This window comes from Polypterus senegalus, chromosome 2 (genome assembly GCF_016835505.1).
Source record: "Polypterus senegalus isolate Bchr_013 chromosome 2, ASM1683550v1, whole genome shotgun sequence".
Lineage (NCBI taxonomy): Eukaryota > Metazoa > Chordata > Cladistia > Polypteriformes > Polypteridae > Polypterus > Polypterus senegalus.
The window spans coordinates 237424635-237452282 of record NC_053155.1 but is presented as its reverse complement, the minus strand read 5'-3'; the positions used below and the strand labels follow the sequence as shown (position 1 = coordinate 237452282).

Sequence of the window (27648 nt, the reverse complement as noted above, 5' to 3'; positions counted from 1 at the left end):
GCGTTCTACCTAACATAAATCATCTCAATCAGTCCTCATGGTTTTCAGACTAAACAAACTAAATAAAACAACTGCATGATTGAGTTGTACCTGAATTCTATTGGTCTAAAGTATCTGTTTATGACTGGTTTTGAATCGAAGGCTATTCTGTACTATGATATCCCATTGGTTTAAGAATGGTATAAAGGTCACCTTGCCTTCCTTTACTTCTCTCTTTGTCTCTCTCTCTCTCTCGCCATGATGAAGACAAGTTTATATTGGCAGCCATTTTAAGACAGTCAGGTAGCCTGTTTCAATTCTCCATTTAATAATGTGGTAGCAAAGCAAGCTAAACTGAAGATAAGCAAAGAGCCGCCTATAGACACAAGATGCACTGCTGTGTAGGGTGTAGGGTATGGTTTGCCAATATTTACATTGTATTCTGCTTCCATATTTTTGAGCATCTCAATAATACATAATTGTGGAACATAACTCCTGCCTGTTTCTTTACTCAGTCTAATTGACTGAGATTACAAATATAGAATGAAAGGGGGAAGGAAGTGCTAAAGTACCTCATCATAGAGTGGCAAGTGTATGGGATTTTAGAAATTTTATTAAAGTTTATACAAAAAAGAGTACATTGGGTTACAGTAGGACCTTGCACTATAAAACACATGAAGACTATAGTAGTAATTTGTCATGCGAGGTATGGCTAATAGAGCAAAACAAGATGATAGTTTACAGACTCCGCAAATACTTTGCCGTCTGCACCCTTAGTCCCAAGCCCTCAGCGCTGTCTCTGCCACCCACATAGTAACTGCAACATACAGCCACATAGTGCTGTAATTCTTGTTTCACAGCCCCAGGATCTACATAAGCTCTGCATGTTCTTCTCATATATTTAATGATAGATTGTTATTTGTACAAAGTACAATGAAACTGTTATGTGCTTTTTTCACTATACAGACAGTCAGAGTGAACCTCACTCTAAGCTGTGTAAAATAACATAGAATGTAATGTAAATGACTTTTAGGAAAACAATCATGATATGAGCATGCATCTACCTGTTAAAACAAGCCGTTGCAGAACAAAACTGTTGAAAAAATGGAATTGCAGAGAGAAAAATTTGTGTAATAATTAGAATGTAGCTTGGCTCAAAGGGCTTGTCAGGTTGTCATAACTCGACTTACGAGAAAATTCTTATCTGAAGAAAATAGTTCCAAGGATCCATGATAAAATAATTACTTCTTGTTTCCTATCATCACAAGGATGTATCAAAAAATCAAAACCTTTGTTGCTTCACAGTGGGTGTATCTGGTAAAATTTAAGTTTTTTTTCATTCGCCTATGTTCCAGAGCATCAGTTGGTCCCATTGAAAGCTGCACCAAAAAATGCTTCATTTCAGAGCACAATGTTTTGTGGCAAATTAATATATGCCATGATTGTGAAAAAAAACTTTTAACTTGAAGAATAACTAAATTATTCTTTATAGTAGTGGTGACTAGTATATTACATAATTTCCTCATGATTTTATCATTTTTACTGTATGTGATTTCAGTTTTTTATTCCATTTATGAGCAAATTTAATACTTATAATAAAAATATAAAGTTTAGTTGTTAAAATACCACTTTATATAGAACATAAGGTTTCACACAGCTGTTTATTTGGGAGCTTAGTGTTAAAAAAACTGAAAGGATAAAGAAAACAATCAGAATTGTTCAATTCTAGTAACATGAAGTAGGTGATTAGTACTGGCCCAAAAAACCCTGATCAAGGCATCCATATTAGAAAGATTATTAAATGCCAATTCCACAGTCCTTAGCCTAGACATTTTCTACTTTGAGAATAAAAAACTGTTTACTGGACAGCAAGATAATTAGGTTTTCAGCGCGTTTATTATAGAAATTATCTTGTAAATGCTGTATTTACTGTTGGTTTGTTATATTTCTGTTATGTCTCTCTGTCATTATAATAATAATAAATAGTGCCTTTCCCATGCTCAAGGCACTTCACAGAGTCAGCTAAAGAAACAGCTGGTATATGTAACATTGGATACGCATGTTTCCTGAATAGAATTTTAAAACAGATAGGTACATTTTATACAAAGGCATTAAATATAATAAATACTAGACTCAGTAGTAAAATAAAGCCTAGCAACTAACATCATGTGTAATATAACACACACATACATTATACTAAGTATCTGGACAGAGAGGAAGACAAAGAGGAGACAGAATGTCAAGTTAAGTTAAACATCTTCCTGAACAGATGAGTTTTAAGTTGTTTTTTCTTTTAAAGAATGAATGGAGTCAGCTGATCTAATTCATTTAGGGAGGTCATTCCAGAGTCTGGGTGCTATGCAGCTGAAGGCACTGTCACCCATGCAGTGCAGGTTAGTATGGGGCACAAGAAGATTGCTAGAATCAGAGGACCTTAGTGGGCGAGCAAGAGCACAGCAATGGAGAAGATCTGATGTAGTCCGGGGTGAGGCCGTTTAAAGCTTTGTATGTTAATAATAGAATTTTATATTCAATTCTGTAAGACACAGGGAGCAAGTGGAGGAGAAGCAGGATGTGATTGCTGTTACCGGTTCATGTTAGGACTCTTGTAGCAGAGATTTGAATTGGCTAGAGGAGTGATAAAAGACTAGAAGCTGCACCTGCCAGTAGAGAGTTACAATAGTCAATGCAGGATCAACATTTGAAAAGGAGAGGAATGAGCAAACACAGGGATACAGTGGTGTGAAAAACTATTTGCCCCCTTCCTGATTTCTTATTCTTTTGCATGTTTGTCACACAAAATGTTTCTGATCATCAAACACATTTAACCATTAGTCAAATATAACACAAGTAAACACAAAATGCAGTTTATAAATGATGGTTTTTATTATTTAGGGAGAAAAAAAATCCAAACCTACATGGCCCTTTGTGAAAAAGTAATTGCCCCCTTGTTAAAAAATAACCTAACTGTGGTGTATCACACCTCAATTCAATTCCCGTAGCCACCCCCAGGCTTGATTACTGCCACACCTGTTTCAATCAAGAAATCACTTAAATAGGAGCTGCCTGACACAGAGAAGTAGACCAAAAGCACCTCAAAAGCTAGACATCATGCCAAGATCCAAAGAAATTCAGGAACAAATGAGAACAGAAGAAATTGAGATCTATCAGTCTGGTAAAGGTTATAAAGCCATTTCTAAAGCTTTGGGATTCCAGCGAACCACAGTGAGAGTCATTATCCACAAATGGCAAAAACATGGAACAGTGGTGAACCTTCCCAGGAGTGGTCGGCCGACCAAAATTACCCCAAGAGCGCAGAGACGACTCATCCGAGAGGTCACAAATGACCCCAGGACAACGTCTAAAGAACTGCAGGCCTCACTTGCCTCAATTAAGGTCAGTGTTCACGACTCCACCATAAGAAAGAGACTGGGCAAAAACGGCCTGCATGGCAGATTTCCAAGACGCAAACCACTATTAAGCATAAAACACTAGGGCTTGTCTCAATTTTGCTAAGAAACATCTCAATGATTGCCAAGACTTTTGGGAAAACACCTTGTGGACTGATGAGACAATAGTTGAACTTTTTGGAAGGCAAATGTCCTGTTACATCTGGCGTAAAAGGAACACAGCATTTCAGAAAAAGAACATCATACCAACAGTAAAATATGGTGGTGGTAGTGTGATGGTCTGGGGTCGTTTTGCTGCTTCAGAACCTGGAAGGCTTGCTGTGATAGATGGAACCATGAATTCTACTGTCTATCAAAAAATCCTGAAGGAGAATGTCCGGCCATCTGTTCGTCAACTCAAGCTGAAGCGATCTTGGGTGCTGCAACAGGACAATGTCCCGTTACATCTAGCGTAAAAGGAACACAGCATTTCAGAAAAAGAACATCATACCAACAGTAAAATATGGTGGTGGTAGTGTGATGGTATCTTGGGTATTGCAACAGGACAATGACCCAAAACACAGCAGCAAATCAACCTCTGAATGGCTGAAGAAAAACAAAATGAAGACTTTGGAGTGGCCTAGTCAAAGTCCTGACCTGAATCCAATTGAGATGCTATGGCATGACCTTAAAAAGGCAGTTCATGCTAGAAAACCCTCAAATAAAGCTAAATTACAACAATTCTGCAAAGATGAGTGAGCCAAAATTCCTCCAGAGCGCTGTAAAAGACTCATTGCAAGTTATCGCAAATGCTTGATTGCAGTTATTGCTGCTAAGGGTGGCCCAACCAGTTATTAGGTTCAGGGGGCAATTACTTTTTCACACAGGTCCATGTAGGTTTGGATTTTTTTTCCTCCCTAAATAATAAAAACCATCATTTAAAACTGCATTTTGTGTTTACTTGTGTTATATTTGACTAATGGTTAAATGTGTTTGATGATCAGAAACATTTTGTGTGACAAACATGCAAAAGAATAAGAAATCAGGAAGGGGGCAAATAGTTTTTCACACCACTGTATATAATGTATGAAGCCTGAAGTCCAAATAGCAAAGAAACATTTTCATAAAAGGTTCAAATATAACACAACACTTGCGCTTTTATTCAAAAATATAACTGCAAAAACAAAAAGCCACCTTAACATGTGACATTGACAGCAGGTTATTATAACTTTCTCCGTGGTGTAATATAATCAGTTCTCGCCTTGGAATCAAAATGTCGTGAGTTCGATTCTGCACTACTCTGTTTTGAGAAGTAAACTGCTCTTAGTCTTACTATTTTAGAATAAAAGCATACATTTGATTTCAGTCTGTAACAGCCGGTGCAATTTATGATCCTTGTGAAGGTTAGCTTTTTTTTTTTTTAAATTCACTTTTCATTCTCTCAGTCGCGTTCAGAATCAATCCATACAACCCCATCTGACACGGCTGTTTTCACTAAAGACGCGCTATAGCTCTGCAGTGTACCACGATGCATACTAACGCCCCACCTTCCCCCGCGTTTCTTTTGTATTCCAGGACATGCAGAGGAAAGAATGGTAAAGAGCAGTAACTTCGGCGCTATATGCAATCATCAGACACTCCCCATCTGCCCATGTCGTTCAAACACAGGAACATATATTGGGGTAAAAGTATAACAAAAGTGCACTTTTATTCAAGTGCACTTTTTCCATCGCCTTTTCCTGTAAGAAGCAATGTACACACTTCTCTCTATGTTGTGGTTTCTATTAGACACCTAAAAAAAAGAGACAATATATGTGAAAATATCATCGCACTAATGCAATATTATTTGAAAACGAACAGCGTCAGATCGGGTGTGAATTTATGCAGGAACTGGAAATTCTCTGATGCGTGTCAGGTGCTCATTCAGTGTAATAGGAACCATAGCACAGAGAGATGTGTACACTGCAACAAGTACACGTGTCGTAAATGTAAGAAGGACGGTGCTTGGGTGTGTGGGAACTGTTAATATTTGAATGTGATAATTTTATATAGCACGAAATGAAAATCGACACTTCTTAGCATTACACCATGCAAGCTGTCGTATCAATCGCCTACTGTAACTTGCTTTCTTTTTTCTTCGGTTATACAGGTAGTCTTGAATAAAAGTGCACTTGTTTTGTTTGTGAAATGAAGTATCTGCGTGCACTTTTCGTGGCATTACACGTGTATTTTTTGAGCATGCCCGTTTGAGCAGTATAAAAAGTATTGAAAAGTATAGCAAAACTACGGGCAGATGGGGAGTGTCTGATGATTGCATATAGCGCCGAAGTTACTGCTCTTTACCATTCTCTCCTCTGCATGTCCTGGAGTACAAAAGAACTTTCGAACTCACGACCTTTTGATTCCAAGGCGAAAACTGATTCCATTTCACCACAGAGGCAGCCATATTAAACTGCTGTCAATGTCGCATGTTAAGGCGGCTTTTTGTTTCTGCAGTTATATTTTTGAATAAAAGCGCAATTGTTGTGTTATATTTGAACCTTTTATGAAAGTGTTTCTTTGCTATTTGGACTTCAGGCTTCATACATTACATAGTTTATGCCTACATTTTGTCATCTACTACTAGAATATAAAAAACGTTTCTGTTTTAACAATGTGTTGACACAGATTACTGTAGAAACGGAACAGACATGAAATGTGTGTGTTCCAAATAACGATCTATTATTTCCACTCTAAAACTCCACTTCACTCCCAGATACTCTATCAAGGCATGAGCTAGGAGAAGTTCGTGCACGTTCTAAATTGGTGGGGGGATGGAATAGCCGGCTGCTCCTGGCTTCTCTTTATCAGCACATTTGGAGGACAAAGGACGCTGGCGGAGAGGTGTGAAGGGATTTAAGAAGCAATTTAAGGTGGGACGGAATTACGAGTTTTTTCGTAGGCTCTGGTAATTCTAGTGTTAAGAGTATCGGGACCAGACGTTAACAGTGGGGTTAAAGAAGCAATATTAAAAGTTGCTGGATCAAAACCAGTGTCAAGGGATATATTTATTATTTTCTTAACAGTCGGGATAATGACATGAACACAGGATTTAAGAAGTATGGTGTATATTACAAAGCAGGTAATGCAGATGTGACTGGTGAAAATTTAGAAAAGAGCTGGATGGAGTGAGAAGACAGGGAAAGATATAAATGAATGATGGATTTATATTGGTTGAACTTTTCAGATCTTTAATTTTATTGCAGAAAAAAGGAATTTCTTACAGACTTTGGTAGAGGAGGTAATTGGGTCAGATGAAAGTTGAAGTAGTTTATTAACTACAGAGAAAGAAACACTCGGGTGATCATAGCCGCTTTCTATTATTCTGCCTTATTGTGTTTTCTTGGCTGCAGTCAGTGCATCCCTGTAAGCCCTTTGATGGTCAGAGAAAGCTGGATGTGCACGATGATGTTAGTCTTGTGTGGCATTCTCTCCAGGCATCGACTAGCTACTTTCATACACAGTAACTCTGAACTGTCCCATGGAGCTGAGCACTTAATGGAAACCTCCTTATGCTTTAAAGGAGCTGTTTTATCTAGTGCTGAAAGAAGGGCTGTGTTATAGTGATCAACAAGACTATCTAGTGTTGATTGAATAAGCGAAGACAAAAAAAGATCATGTGGAACTAACAAGGATAGGAGATATACAGTGGTGTGAAAAACTATTAGCCCCCTTCCTGATTTCTTATTCTTTTGCATGTTTGTCACACAAAATGTTTCTGATCATCAAACACATTTAACCATTAATCAAATATAACACAAGTAAACACAAAATGCAGTTTTTAAATGATGGTTTTTATTATTTAGGGACCTGATTTCATTATTAGCTTAAGAGCCAAATACTTGAAAAACCATGTGCAGTCAGTTGGGAATTCTTTTCATGTTTAGTTCAGTTTTAATAATTACTATGACACCTCCTTCTTGTCTTGAGCTACAAGGCTCTGTGAAGTAAATGTTTCCGGATGGTGTTGCCTCCATGAGAGACATAAAATCGTTTGGCTATTGCCAGGTTTCTGTTAGGTGAAGCATGTCAGAGTTGGAGTCTGTAATGAATTCTGATATGATAATGAATGCCATTAAGAGATCTTGAGGTAAACAATGCAATATTAGCTGCTGAGAACAAGATGTTTTACTTTTTCCTAGCGGCACTGCTGGTTTTATTGGACTTTGGCTGTTGTATGGGCCGGGTTATATTAGGTTGGAATGGGCTTTGTTTGGTGTGCCTTGTCTGTGATTACATTTACTGTGCCAGTTGCCAATGTCAGTTTCGACCTCCTCTATGGATCTGTTGTCAAAACATTTCCATGTTTTCAAGATGCACTTATTCTTTGTCCCAATCTTCTTTATTGCCCCTATACTGATGTTGTCCAATTACAGGAAGTGCAGGAAGGGCGATTGACATCAGTACAAAGTAATTGCCTCTTTGCCATTTCCAATGAACAAATGAAGTGTGCTCTTTCTTATTGGGAGGAGTTTGAAAATTCATTGGACTTAGCTGGTGACTGGATGGGTTGTTTTTATGTTTTCATACAGACCTAGAAAGACAGAAGATCATTTTTCTTTGTATTTATAAAGCCGTCCTGTATCAAACTCTCTTTCCTATATTGTTTTGGCAGCCAACAACCTATGTATTTATTGCTTAAGTGCTTTTTTCACTCGCCCTATTCCCTCTATAAGCTCTGTGAAGACTTCAGTCCAGCCTATAGCTTTAGTCTTATTCATTAGCCAGTTTCTCCATGCCACAAATCTCAGTCCAAAGTTATTTATATACCATATACTGATGGATAAAAAGAAGCACAACACACATAGAAAAGGTAAAATTGAAAAACGAAACGGCAAAACCAAAAAAACAAACAATAGCAATGATGATAAGTTATTTTGAATTCCTTTGGTATCTTGACCATTGCTTGGTACCTCTGGTACATCCCATCCCATGTATTGACTAAAAGTATCTAATAAAGTTGCAGGACATTTGTAGGTAAAGGGTGATGTTTCCATATCCAGGACATCCCAAAGGCACACTGTAGGTGATAAAATCAGGAGAGAAAGCAGGCCAGGACAGCACATGAATGAACACCAGTCTGGCCTACTTTATCATCACCAAAATCAAATCGTTTTATTTGCTCTTATTTAGCCTTAAATAATCTGCATAGACTCATTTATATTTTTTCATGTAGATTTTTCCGTTTCACTTCCCTTTTTTGTTCTCATGGGATGCTGAGAAGGCATTTGTTCAGTTATACTTGGTATTCCTTTAACATTTTTTGAAAAGGATGGCTTTGGTATGCATTTTGTTGACATATTTAAAATATTGCTGCTCCACTTTTTTAACAGTAATGCTTATGAGGTCAAACCACTCTTGCCCCTTTCCAGACAGGTTTGTCCTCTCTCCTTATTTCTGATTTATTTATCATTGAGGTTGTTTATACATGAAAGATTCGCACCCCTGTTTTGCTGTGTAATGCAAACCACATAGTCTTTTTCAGGGATGAAAACATCCTTCTACTCATATATTTAAGTAATGCACCTAATCTTTCACATTCTATACCTTTTCCAAATTCTTTGAACAAAGGTCAGGCTATTAAATTAGTTAGCAAAAATCTGACATATAACCATTTAGCTTTTCTACCTGCTCTGCTACTTTTAAAACATGTATCTCTATTACTGATTAAAATATTTGGTAATTAACATTTTCTTGGGATGTGAAATCACAACTTAAAACTTTAGTTGTTTTTTTGCAGACAGTATTTGTGGCATTTCCATTGTACAAGACTTGGTATGGGTATGAGGGTGGTGCTTTTAGGACTTATTTCTTATATACAAACATTAATGATTCATTTTTATTGCTAATATGATGCAACAAAATATTGTCTCACAGCAACATCATGACACACAGGTAAACATTAAGTGTCATTTAAAAATGTTGAAGAAAAGCCTTTGCTGACTCAAATTTGTAACATTGCAGCACTTCATTTCCATCACATGTTTAGCAATGTGAAATTGCCCCTGCTTGAAATAACTTTGCATTTGTACCTATTAGTGTTTGATGAGAAAGGTGTTTTGTTACTAGTAAGTGTCATGTTCTGTTTAACCCACAGAAGTGGGATCATCTCTTTTGCGACACCCTTCCCCTGAGCTGTCCCGGCTGATATCTGCTCATGGCTCTCTAAGTAAGGGAGAACGCAATTTTCAGTGGCCAGTTCTGGCCTTTGTCATCCAGCATCATGACCTGGAGGGACTAGAGGTGGCAATGAAGCATGCTTTGAAAAAGTCTGCCTGCCGGGTGTTTGCAATGGAGGTATGTCTTATATAATTTTTATTTTTCTATAATTGGAGCTTTTGTGGAAGAGACAGAAATACTGTATAATAAAAATGAATGTTTGAAAGTAAATTGTTTAGGCAATTTGGCCGTCCCAAATAACTAAGGTGTTCTTTTAGAATCTCCTGTATTTGGTCTCCAGATAAGGGCAAGAGAAAATGGTGAAAGTGAATTTATCATTTGCATGTTTTAATAATTTGTTTTTATGTACTTAGCCAATATGCTTAGCTTGCTGCATACAATATTCATAAATGATACTGATGTACTGTTTGTTAGTGCCATTTTAATGTTATTTCTAATTATTTGTGTATTTAAGGTATCAAAGGAGAGTAAATTATATTGTCTTAGCAAATTCAAATACTGTATATTGATCCTTAACCTTCAAAGCAAACAGCAGCAATGCATTGTTTTTTTGTGTCTTAAATATTAAATAATATGCAATGGTTGTAGCCTGTTTAAAGAAACTGTTTAAAGTATCCCCACTTTTACAAGAAATATTTTTATTTATTCATGCGTTTAAATAAAATGGGAAATAAGTAAATAAATAAAGATCAAAACACATTAACAAAACTCTGTACAATCCAAAACAGCCCTGTAATATGTTCCAAAGACAACTTGTGAGTTTGAAATTGAAATTCAGCACTCAAACCACATCCACTCAGAGTGTTACTAGCTGTATGACAACCCATCTAAAGTAGTTCTTAATATTGATTAAAATAGCAACTATGTTTAGAACATCCAGAACAGCTCTGGAATGTTTACTTTGCAAGTATATTAATGATTTTTTCCAATTTTCTGAAAAATTTCTGAACTGACTCTTTTAGAAAAAAATCTATTTTTTTCCAGTTTAACATAATACAGAACATTGCTTTTCCACTGAGTTATTGAAGATGGATTAGTATTTTCCCGTCTGGTATTATTCTAAATGCTATTTTTAAATTGTTATCGAGAGATTTTTAGATCCAAAGCTATCTAAGAGATACATGTGCATTCATAACATGTCACCTAGGGATTCAGGTGTTTGATGGCATAATGCACAAATTAGATCTTGATCTGAGTAGTTTTAGACAATTTCAGATAAGAGATGTGAACGATTCAATATTTTTTAGTTGCTTGACACATACTGATCTAGAATCCCTGAATTCTATTTCTTTACTGAAATTGTAATTGAAATATTCCTTTCCTATTTTTCCCCAAGATCATCACAACATGAATTCCTTGAATATATCTGCCAGTATCACAACTGGAAACCGATATAGATGAGAGATAAGGGACAATTATAATTTGTAAAGAGAAAATAAATTATTTTGCTGGAAGATTAAAATTGGATCCTAATAGGTTAAAAGATGAAGATACATTATCTATCTATCCATCCACACAGACTAGATTCAGAAAGTATTCCAACCCCTTCATTTTCTGCAATTTTATGATAAAGTGAAAAAAGCAATGCTGAAACACAGTGGTAATTTTATCTGGGCTTCAGAAGTCCTGTACTGAGATGGAAGAACATGTCAGAAGGGTGAACACTTCAACAGCACTCTATCTATCAGGCATTTATGGTAGAGTGGCTGAGTACCACTTGGAAGTTTGCTTAATTTCATTTAAAAAAAATGAGAGCATAATGACAAGCTTCTCTGGTCTGATGAAGACATAAATTGAAATCTTTGAGCAGATTTTTAAGCATTATGTCTGGCAAAGACCAGACACTGCTCATCCACTTACCTGATGGGAGCATCATGCTATGTGGGTGCTTCTCAGTGGCAGCAAAACATTGAAATCCGATCACCTTTCATCATGGCAATCACCTGAAGCATATTGCCAAGACATCCTGGGAGTTTCTTTGGGACAGGGCTCTGGCTGTCCTTGCGAGGCCCAGCCAAAGCCCTGACTTGAACCCATAAAACAAGTGTGGAGAGACCTAAAGATGATGCTTCCTAAAGGGGCTTCTAAAAAGTACTAAATTAAAGGCCTGAATACAGTAATCCCTCCTCGATCGTGGGGGTTGCATTCCAGACCCCCCCGCGATAGGTGAAAATCCGCGAAGTAGAAACCATATGTTTGTATGGTTATTTTTATATATTTTATGCCCTTATAAACTCTCCCACCCTGTTAACATTATTAGAGCCCTCTAGACATGAAATAACACCCTTTAGCCAAACGTTTAAACTGTGCTCCATGACAAGACAGAGATGACAGTTCTTTCTCACAATTAAAAGAATGCAAACATATCTTATCTTCAAAAGACCCCCGTCAGGAGCAGAGAATGTCAGAGAGAGAGAGCGAGATAAGAAAAGCAAACAATCAAAAAATCAATACGTATTTTTAAGTATACAGAAGCACCGTGATAAAGCGGCATTTTGTAGAGGAGCCTCCGTGTCCTCTGTGCAAACAGCCCCTCCGTCAGACAGAGAGAGTGAGAAAGATAGAGAGAAGCAAACAAGCGCCACGCGGGAAGCATATCTTGTATCATTGAGGAGTTTTAGTAAATATGTAATACATGCTCTGATTGGGTAGCTTCTAAGCCATCCGCCAATAGCGTCCCTTGTATGAAATCAACTGGGCAAACAAACTGAGGAAGCATGTAACCTAAATTAAAAGACCCATTGTCCAGAAAGCGCAACCAGCTTAAAAATCCATGATATATATTTAGATGTGCTTACATTTAAAATCCGCGATAGAGTGAAGCCGCGAAAGTCGAAGCGCGATATAGCGAGGGATTACTGTATTTACATGAATGGTCTGCAAAAAAATAAATTCAATTTTGCGTGGAAATAAAGAGCAAAATAAACGTATTGAATATATATCATTTCACTCCAAATGCATTTCAGGCTAACGACATTTATATTTTACTTTAAACAGTGGACTGTGGTGAAAGGTCAATGTTACATTACAACTCGGACAATTTCATACTTTATTTACAGTTCTTATTTCTGCAGTTGAGCATTTACTGAAACAGTGATCTGATTAGGATTTTAGAATTAGAACAAAACAAAAGTGTATAGCAGAAGAGGCATGGCTTGCTTTATTGCAGGATCTCTAGAACATCTTGAGGGTATGAAAGGAGGGTTTCTATCTCAAGAAGCTGTCATTGAAATGCATTTAATGAAAATAAGCTACATTGAATTAGAAAGTTCATATATTTTTATAAACCAGTTTGGAATATTTGCAACAAGAAGTAGGTAAACTGGCTTAAAATTAATTTGTTGGGGGCCAATAAAACTATTTAGATGAAAGCGTTCTATTCATTCAGTTACATCTTTGCTGAGAGTTGATTGAGCAGTTCCTTCACCCTACAGCCATGTGCTATGGTGTTATTAAATTAGGCTATTACATGTTTTGTCTCATTTAATAAAGTCTATTATTTCTTGATTAAATTCTTTGTTAATATAGTCATGTTTGGGATATAGAGTTGCACAAAAATGAGCCAGAAAGGTAATTCTAAACACACTTTATTCTTGTACTTGAAGAAACAATAATGGAGTCTTTATTAAAGACACAGCAAATGTGGCAACTACGTTGTTTTTACTACAGTCAAGGGTTTCTTAGAATTAAAAGAATTGAAGGGTGTCATCCTTATCGTTATTGACTTGTACAGAGGCAGGAGCAACAGCGCCACAAACTGTCTTTAAAAGAGAAGAGCCAACCATGGATTGAATAGAAAACATAGTCAATCAATTGGCTTTAAAGGTTTCTGTCACCATGAGATATAAGAATCCTATATGCCTGCATCCGATCCTGTTCTGTCAAACTGGTATATGTATGAAAGTATGTTTTCACTGTAATTGAATTAGTTCTGTAGAGCAAAAACTCCACCCGATCTCTCTATATGTAGGTTTAGGATGTTATATATTATCTATAGTAATAAAAGGCAAAGCCCTCACTGACTGACTCATCACTAATTCTCCAACTTCCCGTGTAGGTAGAAGACTGAAATTTGGCAGGCTCATTCCTTACAGGTTACTTACAAAAGTTAAGCAGGTTTCATTTTGAAATTCTACGCATAACGGTCGACAACGTCCGCCATGTTAAACTTTCTTATTTTTGGCCCCATCTTCACGAAATTTGGTAGGCGGCTTCCCTGCGCAAACTGAAACTGATGTACGTGCTTATTTCGGTGGTATGATGCCACTGTCGACCGCCATATTGAACTTTCCAACGGTCTTTGTTGCCCTCACTGACTGACTCATCACTAATTCTCCAACTTCCCGTGTAGGTAGAAGGCTGAAATTTGGCAGGCTCATTCCTTACAGCTTACTTACAAAAGTTAAGCAGGTCTCATTTCGGAATTCTACGTGTAATGGTCATAACGGTCGACAACGTCTGCCATGTTAAACTTTATTTATGGCCCTATCTTCACGAAATGTGGTAGGCAGTTTCCCTGCTCTAACCGAAACCCGTGTACGTACTTATTGACTCCACTGTCGGCTGCCATATTGAACTTTCCAACGGTCTTTGTTACCTATGGGCCCATCTTCAAGAAATTTGGTACACGGGTTCCCAATGCTAACTGAATCCTATTTACGTACATATATACGTCCATAGCCTGCAGCTCGGTCGCCATGTGAGGTGGCATTTGGTCCCCCAACCCCACGCCTCCCACGTTGTTAGCTGTCTGCCTATACATATAACGCCGTCCGACACTCCGGTCTCGTCATTCTCTTCCTTGCTTCACCACGGTATTCACGTCTCCCTGCTGATAACTGCAGCCTTTTTATTTAATCCACAGCTTCTCCACTGTTTTATTGTTTATTATGATTATAGTTATTGTACAGGTATTTTAGACTTAGTTTACATTGTTCAGGTACCCATTTCCTTTATCGTTCCAACCATACCCCCATTAACATGTCTATTGAGGTGATCACCATCGATCAAAGAACTGTCACTTACCAAGTGGTTTCCATGCCCAGAGATGGTGCCTGCCTTTTCCATTCTCTGTGTTACATATTGCACGGCCATATCAGGCTCACTCTTGATATCCGGAGGAACATTGTGTCTTATGTCTTGAATGACTGGGACAGGTTCAAGGTGTGGACTGATGATGGTACAGGAGATAATTATACTACACAGGAGCACTATCAGAGTGAAATGCTTAAGCCCTTCACCTTAGGTTCTGCATGTGAGTTGATAGCTGCCGCTGAATTGTTCGGTTGTCGCTTTCAACTGCACCGAAATGGCCAAATATTTTACACCTGTAGACAACCACCAATGCCTCTTTAACATCTTAGATTCACAGGTGACGATTTGAGTAGTGGACACATTGATGTTTATGAATGTTCAAATTCTCAAAAGTTGGATGCGAAGTTATTGATGAAACCGGTTGTATGCTTACAACGCTTAACAGATGCCAGTTGTCACTTCAACACAACAAGTCCAGCAATTACTAACGTAATTGGAACAAACCATGAAACTCAAACCGATTATGGCAGCAGCAATCCAAGTTGTGAGATTTGAGGCAAGATTGCTTTTCACATGGCCAACTGTACGTTGCATGCTTAAGAGTAAGCTCAGCGCACAGCTTGGTCATATTACAACTGGAGGGCCAAACTGACAACGTGGCATACAAAGAGATCCTTAACAAATAATTATTGGTATATTTTCCCTCAGTTTAAAAGAGTTTAGTTTTCTTCTTAATAAAAATTTTAAGGCAGTACTTCGTTGCTGCGAAGTGCGGGCATTTTGCTAGTATATATTTACACACACTCTTAATTCTTTAAAAAACATGTAAACAGTAGTATTTCAGCAGTGGCATTAAGTTTATTGGATTAACAGGAAATATGCAGTATGCATCATAACAAAATTAGACAGGTGCATAAATTTGGACACCCCAACAGAGCTACAGTATTACATCAATACTTAGTTGATATTTCAGTTTTTCTTTTTTAATAAATCTGCAACAATTTCAAAAATTCTTTTTTTATATATATTAATAAAAGGCAAAGCCCTCACTGACTCACTCACTCACTGACTCACTTATCACTAATTCTCCAACTTCCCGTGTAGGTAGAAGGCTGAAATTTGGCAGGCTCATTCCTTACAGCTTACTTACAAAAGTTGGGCAGATTTCATTTCGAAATTCTACGCATAATGGTCATAACTGGAAGCTATTTTTCTGCATACGCTGTAATGGAGTTCAGCTGGAAAGCCGTGGGGGGCGGAGTTTCTTCTGACATCATCACGCCTCCCACGTAATCACGTGAACTGTCAACGCACTACGTAGAAAACCAGGAAGAGCTTCAAAACGCGCTGAAGAAAACATGCAGTATGTAATTGAGAAGGCAGCGAAACAATAAGAAGCGAGCGAGTGACATATACACTGAATCCTCCAGGCACTACTTCCAAAAGGTTACATTGACAATCGCACAGATGAGAAGCTTTGATGCATGTGCTCCATAACGCATTAAAAAAAGGTTACATTGGGGAACTTGTGTCAATGCTTGATTTCCTGGTACACCGATTACATTGATCAGCGCTTCCCAAAACCTGACGGTCATAACTAGAACCTTCTTTCCTATACAGTACTGTATACGGCCATAGCGGACAGCTCGCTCGCCGTGGGAGGCGTGGCGGCTGAAGGAATGTGCTTAGCATATTCATAAGTAAGGCTGCTGCGCAACTCGGCACGCCTCGACAATCGCACAGATGAGAAGCTTCGATGCATGTGCTCCATAATGCATTAAAAAAAATAATGCATTTAATCACAGTTTCAATTCCAAGCAAAGGGGAACTTGTGTCAATGCATGATTTCCTGGTACACCGATTACATTGATCAGCGCTTCCCAAAACCTGAGTATATAAAGACGGTGTTGGAATATTTCGGAATATATAAAGTCAGTGCTGGAATATATAAAGTCAAATCTTGAATATATAAAGTCAGCGTCGGAATATATTGTCACGCTTGGGTCACAGATTTGCACAGAGACACAGGAGATCGTAGAAACAAGAAGGATTTTTATTCACAGACTGCAAACACATCAGCTTAAACGTGCTCCATGACAAGTCAGAGATGACAGTTCCGCTAGGAGCAGAGAGAGACAGATAGAAGCAAGCAACCCATCAATTTTCAACTGACAGGCGCTGCACAAGGCTTTTCAGTTAGCGGTAATGCTTTGCATTACGCGTTATAGCGCAAGTGAGAAAGTAAGGAGCAAGCGCTGGAATAAAATCCACAAGTTAATACACAAGCTGTCTCTACAGTTTCTGCACACTGAATCCTCCAGGCACTACTTACAAAGGGTTACATTGACAATCGCACAGATGAGAAGCTTCGATGCATGTGCTCCATAATGCATTAAAAAAAATTATGCATTTAATCACAGTTTCAATTCCAAGCAAAGGGGAACTTGTGTCAATGCATGAATTCCTGGTACACCGATTACATTGATCAGTGCTTCCCAAAACCTGAGTACTGTATATAAAGACGGTCTTGGAATATTTCGGAATATATAATGTAAGCGCTGGATAGTCAAAACTTTATGCAAAGATGCCTACATTTAACTTACATTCCTACCAAAGACATTTCTATCAACTAAATAAAAATTCCTTCTATTTAAAATTTAAATAGAACTTGGAACAGATGTTCATAATATCCACGCAGACTTGCATGTGAGAGCGGGAGTCATCCGTTTTAAATAAATTAAGATTTTGTACAAATAATGCTTTTCATTTTTCTTCCTTGTTGGATTCTGGCACCCCCAGCAACAGTTGCTCATATAGCAAAGTGTAAAATGTTATCTATAATTTTATTTTTTTTTGTTATGGACTTCCCCAAAACTCTTGATCCCTGTAAATAGTTTATAGTATAACAACACTATAATCTGAGCGTTAATTAGTGTCACACCTCACAACCTGCGTGTACCACATTTTTGGCTCTAACGCTAGAAGCGCGGTGGATGCTGTGGGGGTAAGTTCTGGTTTCTGTTTCTTTCCCGATATTTTTTTTCATTTACTTTGTGTTAATAATTTATAATCGATTTAATTTATTACTTAATAGGCAGAGGAAAGAAGACGTGTATGTGACGCTCTATTTCTTTCTTTTTGTTTTGCAAAGATATGCTATATAAATAATATATATATATTTTCTTTTCATTTGTTAAGAATAGATATGACAACAACACTCATATCAATGACAAAACAATTACTTTAACAATCATGTTATGTTTTTTTTTTTTAATTTTTCCTTTTCTTTTTCATAACTTCTTTTACACACTACTTCTCCGCTGCGAAGCGCAGGTATTCTGCTAGTATATATATAAACTGCTCAAAAAATTTAAAGGAACACTTTGAAAACACATCAGATCTAAATGGGAAGAAATCCTCCTGGATATCTATACTGATATAGACTGGGTAATGTGTTAGGAACGAAAGGATGCCACATCGTTTGATGGAAATGAAAATGATCAACCTACAGAGCCCTGAATTCAAAGACGCCCCAAATATCAGAGTTAAAAAATTATGTGGGAGGCTAGTCCATTTTGCCAAAATTTAATTGCAGCAACTCAAAATTGTACGCAGCACTTTGTATGGCCCCTGTGTTCTTGTATACATGCCTGACAACATCGGTGCATGCTTCTAATGAGATGACAGATGGTGTTGTGGGGGATCTCCTCCCAGATCTGGACCAGGGCATCACTGAGCTCCTGGACAGTCTGAGGTGCAACTTGGTGGCATTGGATGGACCAAAACATAATGTCCCAGAGGTGTTCTATTGGATTTAGGTCAGGAAATTGTGGTGGCCAGTCAATGGTATCAATTCCTTCATCCTCCAGGAACTGCCTGCATACTCTCACCATATGAGGCCAGGAATTGTCGTGCACCAGGAGCAACTGTACCAGCATAGGGTCTGACAGTGGGTCCAAGGATTTCATCCTGATGCCTAATGGCAGCCAAGGTGCCTTTGTCAAGCCTGTAGCGGTCTGTGTGACCCTCCATGGATATGCCTCCCCAGACAATCATTAACCCACCACCAATCTGCTCATGCTGAATGATGTTACAGGCAGCATAATGTTCTCCATTGCTTCTCCAGACCCTTTCACTTCTGTCACGTGCTCAGGGTGAACCTGCTCTCATCTGTAAAAAGCACAGGGCACCAGTGGTGCATCTGCCAATTCTGGTATTCTATGGCAAATGCCAATCGAGCGGCATGCTGCTGGGCAGTGAGCTCAGGGCCCATTAGAGGACATGGGGCCCTTGGGTCACCCTCATGAAGTCTTTCTGGTTGTTTGGTCAGAGACATTCACACCAGTGGCCTGCTGGAGGTCATTTTGTAGGGCTCTGGCAGTGCTCATCCTGTTCCTCCTTGCCCAAAGGAGCAGATACTGGTCCTGCTGATGGGTTATGGACCTTCTATGGCCCTCTCCAGCTCTCCTAGAGTAACTGCTTGTCTCCTAGAATCTCCTCCATGCCCTTGAGACTGTGCAGGAGACACAGCAAACCTTCTGGCAATGACACGTATTGATGTGCCATCCTGGAGAAGTTGGACTACCTGTGCAACCTCTGTAGGGTCCAGGTATCGCCTCATGCTACCAGTAGTGACACTGACTGTAGCCAAATGCAAAACTAGTGAAGAAACAGTCAGAAAAGATGAGGAGGGAAAAATGTCAGTGGCCGCCACCTGTTACACCATTCCTGTTTTGGGGGTCATCTCATTGTTGCCCCTCTAGTGCATCTGTTGTTAATTTCATTAACACCACAGCAGCTGAAACTGATTAACAACCCCCTCTGCTACTTAACTGACCAGATTAATATCCCATAAGTTTCATTGACTTGATGCTATACTCTGATTAAAAAGTGTTCCTTTAATTCCTTTGAGCAGTATATATATATATATATATATATATATATACATATATATATATATATATGTGTATATATATATATGTGTATATATATATGTGTATATATATATATGTGTATATATATATATATATATATATATGTATATATATGTATATGTATATATATGTATATGTATATATATGTGTATATAAATATAAAATAAAGGGAGACGAGACTTGATCTTCTCAGAAGACACTTTAACTTGCTCCCAGCTCTTAACAATGACAAGTAAAACACGCAGTTCACAGCAGATGAACTGACCACTTCTCCTTGCGTGTGTTTAGCCACCCTAACCCCCCTTCATCACAACGTGAGCAACATAGACATGAAGTGACAAAACGGACTGCGGCTGTACAGGCCCCTTCACAACGCGAGAAGCATTATACGTCCTGTGAGAAAGAGATTTAACCACTCCCGAGGCCAGAAATAAAGGACAAGTATTGTTTTTACAACGTCAAGCGAGACAAGGCAGTGAACCATCATTTAAAACAAGTCCACTTACATCTAACTGAGCAGTTGTTGGATTGCTTTTGGCAGACATGCATCATGTGCTCCTAGCTCTTAAAAGAACGACATGCGATAAGCAGAACAGGCAGCTCCCCAGCAGCAGAAAGAAAGCAGATGATCCGACGGTCTTTTCCTAAGCGTGCATTCAACCGCCCCCCCTTCACAACGTGAGTAGTGTTATACGTCCTGCGAGAAAGAGATGGTATTGTTTTTACAAAAGTTTTTAAAGTAAAAGTGTAAATAATGCATATATAACAATTCCCATGAAAATAACAATCTCTTTAAATTGTATATCCGGTAAACCAAAAACAGGGTTGGGCGAGCGAAGCCCCCTAGTGTGTGTATGTATATGTGTGTGTGTGTGTGTATATATATATATATATATATATATATATATATATATATATATATATATATATATATATATATATATATATATATATATATATATATATATATATATATATATAAAATATTGAAACCCTTGACAAGTGAAGTATATAACATTGACTATCACATTACAATGGCATCTTTCATGGAATGGGATATATTAGTAACAAATGAACAGTCAGTTCTTGAATGTAATGTGTTGGTAGCAAAAATGTTGGCTTCTGAGCAACTTTGACAAGGGTAAAATTTTAATGGCTCGACGACTGGATCAGAGCATCTCCAAAATGACATGTCTTGTGGGGGTGTTCCTGATATCCATTTGTGGGTACCTCCCAAAAATTATCTTAGGAAGGACAACTAGTGACAAGGTAATGCATTCATTGATGCCCGTGGGGAGTGAAGACTAGCTCATCTAGTTCTGTTCCACAGAAGAGTTACTGTAGCACGAATTGCTAAAAAGCCTAATGTTTTCACCCCTGTCCACTGCAGAAACACCCCTACAAATGGTCACATGAGCATCAGAACTAGTCTATGTAGCAATGGAAGATGGTGGCCTGGTCAGATGAATCACATTTTCTTGTAGATCATGCAGACAGCCAAGTGTGTGTGTGATTTACCAAGGGAAGAGATGCCATCAGGTTGCACTTTAGGAATAAGGCAAGCTGGTAGAGGTAGTGTTCTACTGGGAAATCTTGGGTCCTGGCATTCATGTGCATGTTACTTTGACATGTACAGCATACCAAAAGATGGTTGTAAACCACATGGCAACAATATTCAGTGATAACAGTGGCGTCTTTCAGTACAATAATGCACCCTGTCAGTGGAATGGGGAAAAAGTTCAAGGTGTTGACTTGGCCTCCAGATTCTCTACATATCAATACATTTGAGCATCTGTGGGATGTGCTGCAAAGCAATTTCAATCCATGGAGGCTCCATCTTGCAGCAGCTTTACATGGCTTGTAGAATTTTCTGCTAACATCTTTGTGTTAGATGCCACAGGACACTTTTAGAGGTCTTGTGAATTTCATGCCTTATTGTGTCAGAGCTGTTTTTGTACCACAAAGGGTGTTTCTACAAAATTAATCCATTGTGAAATGAAATGTTAAAATATAATTCACAAATTGCTATGATATTTTGTAGATATTAAGTAAAGTGAGACAACTTGCTTGTTTAGTAAATGTACTTTAATAATATACTATCCATGTTTTTAATTTAGATGTGAGAACTTTTTCACAAATGAATTAAAGTTAAGATGTGTGGCTAGCTTTGATTACAGCTTGCAGTCTAAACCATCTCTAGTCCTGATAAATCATTAAATTATGAAGGTGAATTAGTTTTAAGAGAAGTATAGATGCATTAAATTGTACTTTCACCTCCCTGTACACAATTAAAGAAATTGTGAAATTGTTGAAATATACCTGTTTTTTTACCTAAATTTTATATTTCAGGCATTTAATTGGCTTCTTTGCAATGTTATTCAAACCACATCACTTCATGATATACTTTGGCACTTTGTGGCATCACTGACACCATCTCCAAGTGAGCCTGAGGAGGAGGATGAGGAAGAAAATAAGGCAAATAAGGAAAATGCTGAGCAGGTGCCAAGTGTTCATTTGTAGTGGGTTATATTTATTTGGGGTATTTTTGCTCACAGCTTGTGAACATTTTGTAAATATTGGTCTAACATTAATAAAATTGTAGAACTCTCATTTTTTATGTATTATACAAAAAGAGACATTTAGGAATGTTTAACTTTATATTGATTATCATTGCTTTTATGTGCATTATTACATGTATGGTAGAAGTTTAAAATTGAATATTTAAATGTATCTCTAGGAAAAAGACACACGAGTGTGTGAGCATCCATTGTCAGATATAGTAATTGCTGGAGAAGCTGCTCATCCACTACCTCACACCTTCCACCGTCTGCTTCAGACAATCTCTGATCTCATGATGTCTTTGCCTAGTGGTAGCTCCCTGCAGCAGATGGCTCTGAGGTATGTGACCAAAAAAAATGATTTCATTCTTTGAGGGCAAATTTGTAAGCTTACTGTTTAGTCTTGGTTAAATTTAATTTTAAAAGACTGACAGAATGATGTTTGTGCTATTATCACATTTTTTTCTTTTAATTTTGTTTTCAAATACATTTTCTAATTAGTTTCTTCTTTGATTTTTGAGAGTGTTTGGAAAAGCACTTTTAGAGTGCAGGAAATATTTGTAGTGGGTTACTGCAAAAAATACATGAAACGTAATTAGTAGAGTAATATAGACATACATTAAACATGAAATTAAAGTTTAATAGTATTTTCATTTAAAAATGTTTTTAAAAGAAAGTCATCCCTCCATTATAAAAAAAAAAAAAATCTTGGAAGAAGACGAGATGTGATTTTCTCAAAGAGACACTTATACGTCCAATGAGAAAGAGATTTAACCATACCCGAGTCCGGAAATAAAGGACAAAGAGTAGATGACAAAGTAGAACGTCGTAAAGAATTCAAAAATGTTGGCAAAGTACACATGCAGAGCAGGTTAGAGATAATGGAAGTACGAAAATGTGAAAGTCTCAAAAAAAGGATAGGAAAGATCGCATTAGAACAAACAAACGGAAAGTATTACTAGGTGAAATAACAGAACAGCGAAAAGAGATTGAATATATTGTTCGGATTTAAACTTTAAGTCGGAGACTTATAGATCGTCTAATTCGTGTTGCCAGCAAGAATTAAAAGATTCCAAATACACTGGCACAGTATGAATTCCAGTGAGATGGAGACTTTTAACATGAGATTCTTTCAAGTCACTCCCTATTTACAACTATTTTCAAACAAACCACGGCCATCTAACCTCAGTCATGTGAATGCTTTTGTCAGACACGGTTCCTGCACACTCAGCTCTTATAAATTCTATCAGGACAATAATTTTATACATTTTAGATGACACGTCAACGACAAAGTGAAGAAGAAAGAGCATGGACATACATTCAAAAATGTCATTTTATTTATTAGAGAGAAACAATATTCACTCACGGGCAGTTATACGTTGTGTTGTTACGATGCAAGTCCAAACGGAATAAAAATTCAATGCGATCTTGAAGAAAAGTTAATTCCAAATATTGTTTTTACTAAAGTTTTAAAGAAAAAGTGAAAATAATGCATATGTAACAATTCCTATGAAAATAACAATCTCTTTTGTATATCCGGTAAACCAAACCTGGGGGTAGGCAAGTGAAGCCCCTTAGTATAACATAATTTCAACTGCTGGATCCTACTTGGCATCAAATGCTGCCAGATAGCTTCAGGTCTCTTGCAACCCTTTACTAGAAAAGGAGAGTTCACTGATTTGAAATGAAGAAGTAATTACATGATTGAAGTGTAGGCTTTCAGCATTAATTCAGAGGGTTTAACAGAAATATAGTATGAACCATTTAGAAATTACAGCCTTTTTATACATGTATTTCAGGTGTTCAAAAGTACTTAAACAATTGACTGACGAATTGTTCAGTCGCCAGTTATGAGAAGGTCCCTCATTATTTCATTAACTATTAAGCTGATAGAATTTCTGGAGTTGATACCAAGTGTGGATTTTGCATTTGGAAACTGTCGCTGTGCATATCAATATGAGGTCCAAAGAGCTATCCATGCACATAAAAACAGTCCATTAGGCAGAGAAAACAAAATAAACCCATGTGAGAGATACAAGAAACATGAGTGGTCGAATCAAGCATCTGGCACATTCTTAAAGAGATAGAACACACTGGGGAGTTCAGCAACACCAGAAGACATAGATAACAATAGAAGACAAGATTACAGAATTCTTTCCTTGGTGAAGAAAAAACATTTAGCCAAACCAAGAACACTCTGTAGGAGGTAGGCCTATGATTGCCAAAGTCTACAATTAAGGGAAGACTTTACAGAAGTAAATGTAGAGTGTTTACCACAAGATGAAAACCATTGGTAATCCTGAAGCATATGAAGGACAGATTAAGCTTTACCAGTAAATATTAAGGAAATAAACAGTCCAGTTTTTTAAATAGTTTACTTTGGACAAATGAAAATAAGATCATTACATATCAGAATGATAAATAGAGAAGAATATGGTGAAAAATGTTGGAGGCAGTGTTATGGCAAAGGCATGCATGACTGCCAGTGGAAGTGGGTCACTGTGGTGTTTATTGATGATACAGTTGAAGGATGATTTCTGAAGTGTACAGTGTCCTTTCTTACCACATCCATAAATTTTGTCTTAGGCCTTACTCTTTTCCTCTTGCCTGGCAGTTCTGTCGTTAACATCCTTTTCCCAATATACCCAGCATCTCTCCTCTGCACATGTCCAAACCAAAACAATCTCACCTCTGTCTCCCAACCTTCCAACCTGAGCCGACCCTCTGATGTACTCATTTCTAATCCTGTCCATCCTTGTCACTCCCAATGCAAATGTTAACATCTTTAACTGTGCCACTTCCAGCTCTGTCTCCTTTTTTCCTGGTCATTGCCACCGTCTCTAACCCATATAACATAGCTGGTCTCACTACTGCCCTGTAGACCTTACCTTTCACTCTTGCTGATACTCGTCCATCACAAATCACTCCTGACACTCTTCTCCACCCTGTCTGCACTCTTTTTTTTTTCACCTCTTTTCCACAATCCCTGTTACTCTGAATTGTTGATCCTAAGTATTTAAACTTATCCACCTTCACCAACTCTACTTCCTGTGTCCTTACCATTCCTCTGCCCTCCCTCTCATTCATACACATGTATTCTGTCTTGTTCTTACTGACCTTCATTCCTCTCATCTCTAGAGCATATCTCCAACTGTCTCCTCGACCTGCTACCTACTCTCGCTACAGATCACAATGTCATCAGCAAATATCATAGTCCATAGGGACTCCTGTCTAATCTCATCTGTCAACCTGTCCATCACCATTGCAAATAAGAAAAGGCTCGGAGCCGATCCCTGATGTAATCCCACCTCCACGTTGAATGCATCCGTCACTCTTGTACCACTCTTACATACTTCTTTGCCACTCCCGACTTCCTCATACAATACCACAACTCCTCTCAGGCACCCTGTCGTATACTTTCTCCAGGTCCGTATAGACACAATACAACTCCTTCTGGCCTTCTCTATACTTCTCCATCAACACCCTCAGATGGATAATGAGCCAAAGTATATTCTGACAGCAAACCAAATATTCTTCAATGACCAAGTCAATCAACTGATCTCAATGCAAGTGGATGTGTGTTTTTCTTGCTGAAGACAAAAGTGAAGGCAGAAAGTCCAACAAACAAGCAGCAACTGAAGACAGCTGCAGTAAAGGCCTGGCAAAGCATCAGTAGGCTGGACTCCAGTACTTGGAGAAGATCATGAGTTCCAGACTTCAGGCAGTCATTGACTGCAAAGGATTTTCAAATAATTATCAATCTAGATCATCTTATTGATAACATTTTATTGATTATATATGTTGTACCTCCGGTAGAAAAAAACTAAATCCAACTCATACTTGTGCAGTGTGCTGTTCAAAAACTGATAAATCTGGAAAGAAAATCCAAAAAAGAATTGAGCTAGTGACATTGAATTGTGTCTTTCACCAAAAAGGACTCATTTTGAGATTATATACTGTTTTTGCCTCATTAGTAGTAGTATATTACTGTTATTTTTTGTTATTACTGTTCATGTCATATTATTATTTTTATTCATCATTGCTATTATTTGTATCATTATTATACCTTTTAGAATTATTATAAATGTAATTTTTCCATTCCAAAAAAATACAACACTTTTTACATTTTTTTTTTTGGAATAAAATGCAATTATAAGGAGGTTAAATAAGATTATACATGCATGCTTGCAAAAGTCTGTGCAGGCAAAAAAATTGCTTACATATACGCATTTAGGTAATCAGTACACTGTAAATTAAATTGTAAAGTTTCATCTGAAAAAACTATTATTATTGACAGGGACACACATTCATACAACACAATTTTTGCCCCACGTTTTTTAAACAAAACCACCCTGTTGGCAATCCTTACTGTAAGGTGTTGCGAGGCCCTTGGTATAGCATTATGTACATAGTTTGTTTCTGTGCATAAGTTGCTTCTAAAAAGCAATTAAGTGGTCAGAGGGAGCTTAAATTTGCTATCTCTTAATGAGAAAATAAAAAAAATCCTTCATCTTTTGAAAAATAGCTATTTTTTTCCCTCACCAGTACAGTGTAACAAGTATTTACATAGCATTTACATTGTATTAGATAAGGAAATAATTTTTAGATTATAGTATATTGGAGGATGTGCAAATGCTACACCATTTTATATAGTGGGCTTGAGCATCCACATATTTTGGTATCCATGCAAGGTCCTGGAAACGAGAACCTGTGGATATAGAGTACCGACTATGTGGTCAAAGTATTGTGGTTGTTATGGTCATAGCAATTCTATGTATTGTTTTACTGCATTATCGGTCATATAAATATTATACAGTAAATCTTAAAAATTTAAATTTATGCTATATTACCTCAATTTACCCTGACTGTTATCTTGCCTGCTATATTAAAATTTCAAGTTTCTGCTACCTTGACTTCAAAGTAGTTTTTCAAATTTACCTTTTTCAGTTTTTGTTTTAATTGTATAATTTCATTATTTGCAGCATAAATTTTTTTAATGAGTATGTTGACATTAACTATGTACAGTGATCCCTCCTCGATCGCGGGGGTTGCGTTCCAGAGCCCCCCGCGATAGGTGAAAATCCGCGATGTAGAAACCATATGTTTGTATGGTTATTTTTATATATTTTAAGCCCTTATAAACTCTCCCACACTGTTTATAAATATTCCCCGCAGAGTTATACAGCATAATCCCTTTATATTCTCTTAGATATTAGGTAAGATTCATTGAAATTATGTATATAAACACACTGTTTATATACAGTAAAACCTAAATATTATTTTAAAGATATTGAGTGTCTCCGATATCACATATGTTACAGCCATTACGATAGACAGGCCGCCAGCAATAAATACGTACAATGCAAGAAAATTAGTATACAGTAAATGTGTGTACAGTGACACTAAACGTACGTACATGTACTAAGTACTGTAAGTAGAAAATGAATTATGGTTACTCACCAACAATGACTTGTCCGATAACAATGAGTTTAATTTTACTGCACAACAAAGGAGAGTGTTACAGCTCTTTCAAAG

The 27648-nt window shown here is 37.4% G+C and overlaps 1 protein-coding gene across 1 annotated transcript in view; it reads left to right on the top strand.

Moving 5' to 3' along the window:
• The window catches only part of mycbp2 (MYC binding protein 2), a 503803-nt gene that overhangs the window by 407586 nt on the left and 68569 nt on the right, over positions 1 to 27648 (top strand). The window contains 3 exon segments of the mRNA XM_039745368.1: positions 9505 to 9704; positions 21905 to 22054; positions 22293 to 22453. Coding sequence (XP_039601302.1) covers positions 9505 to 9704; positions 21905 to 22054; positions 22293 to 22453 — 511 coding nt within the window.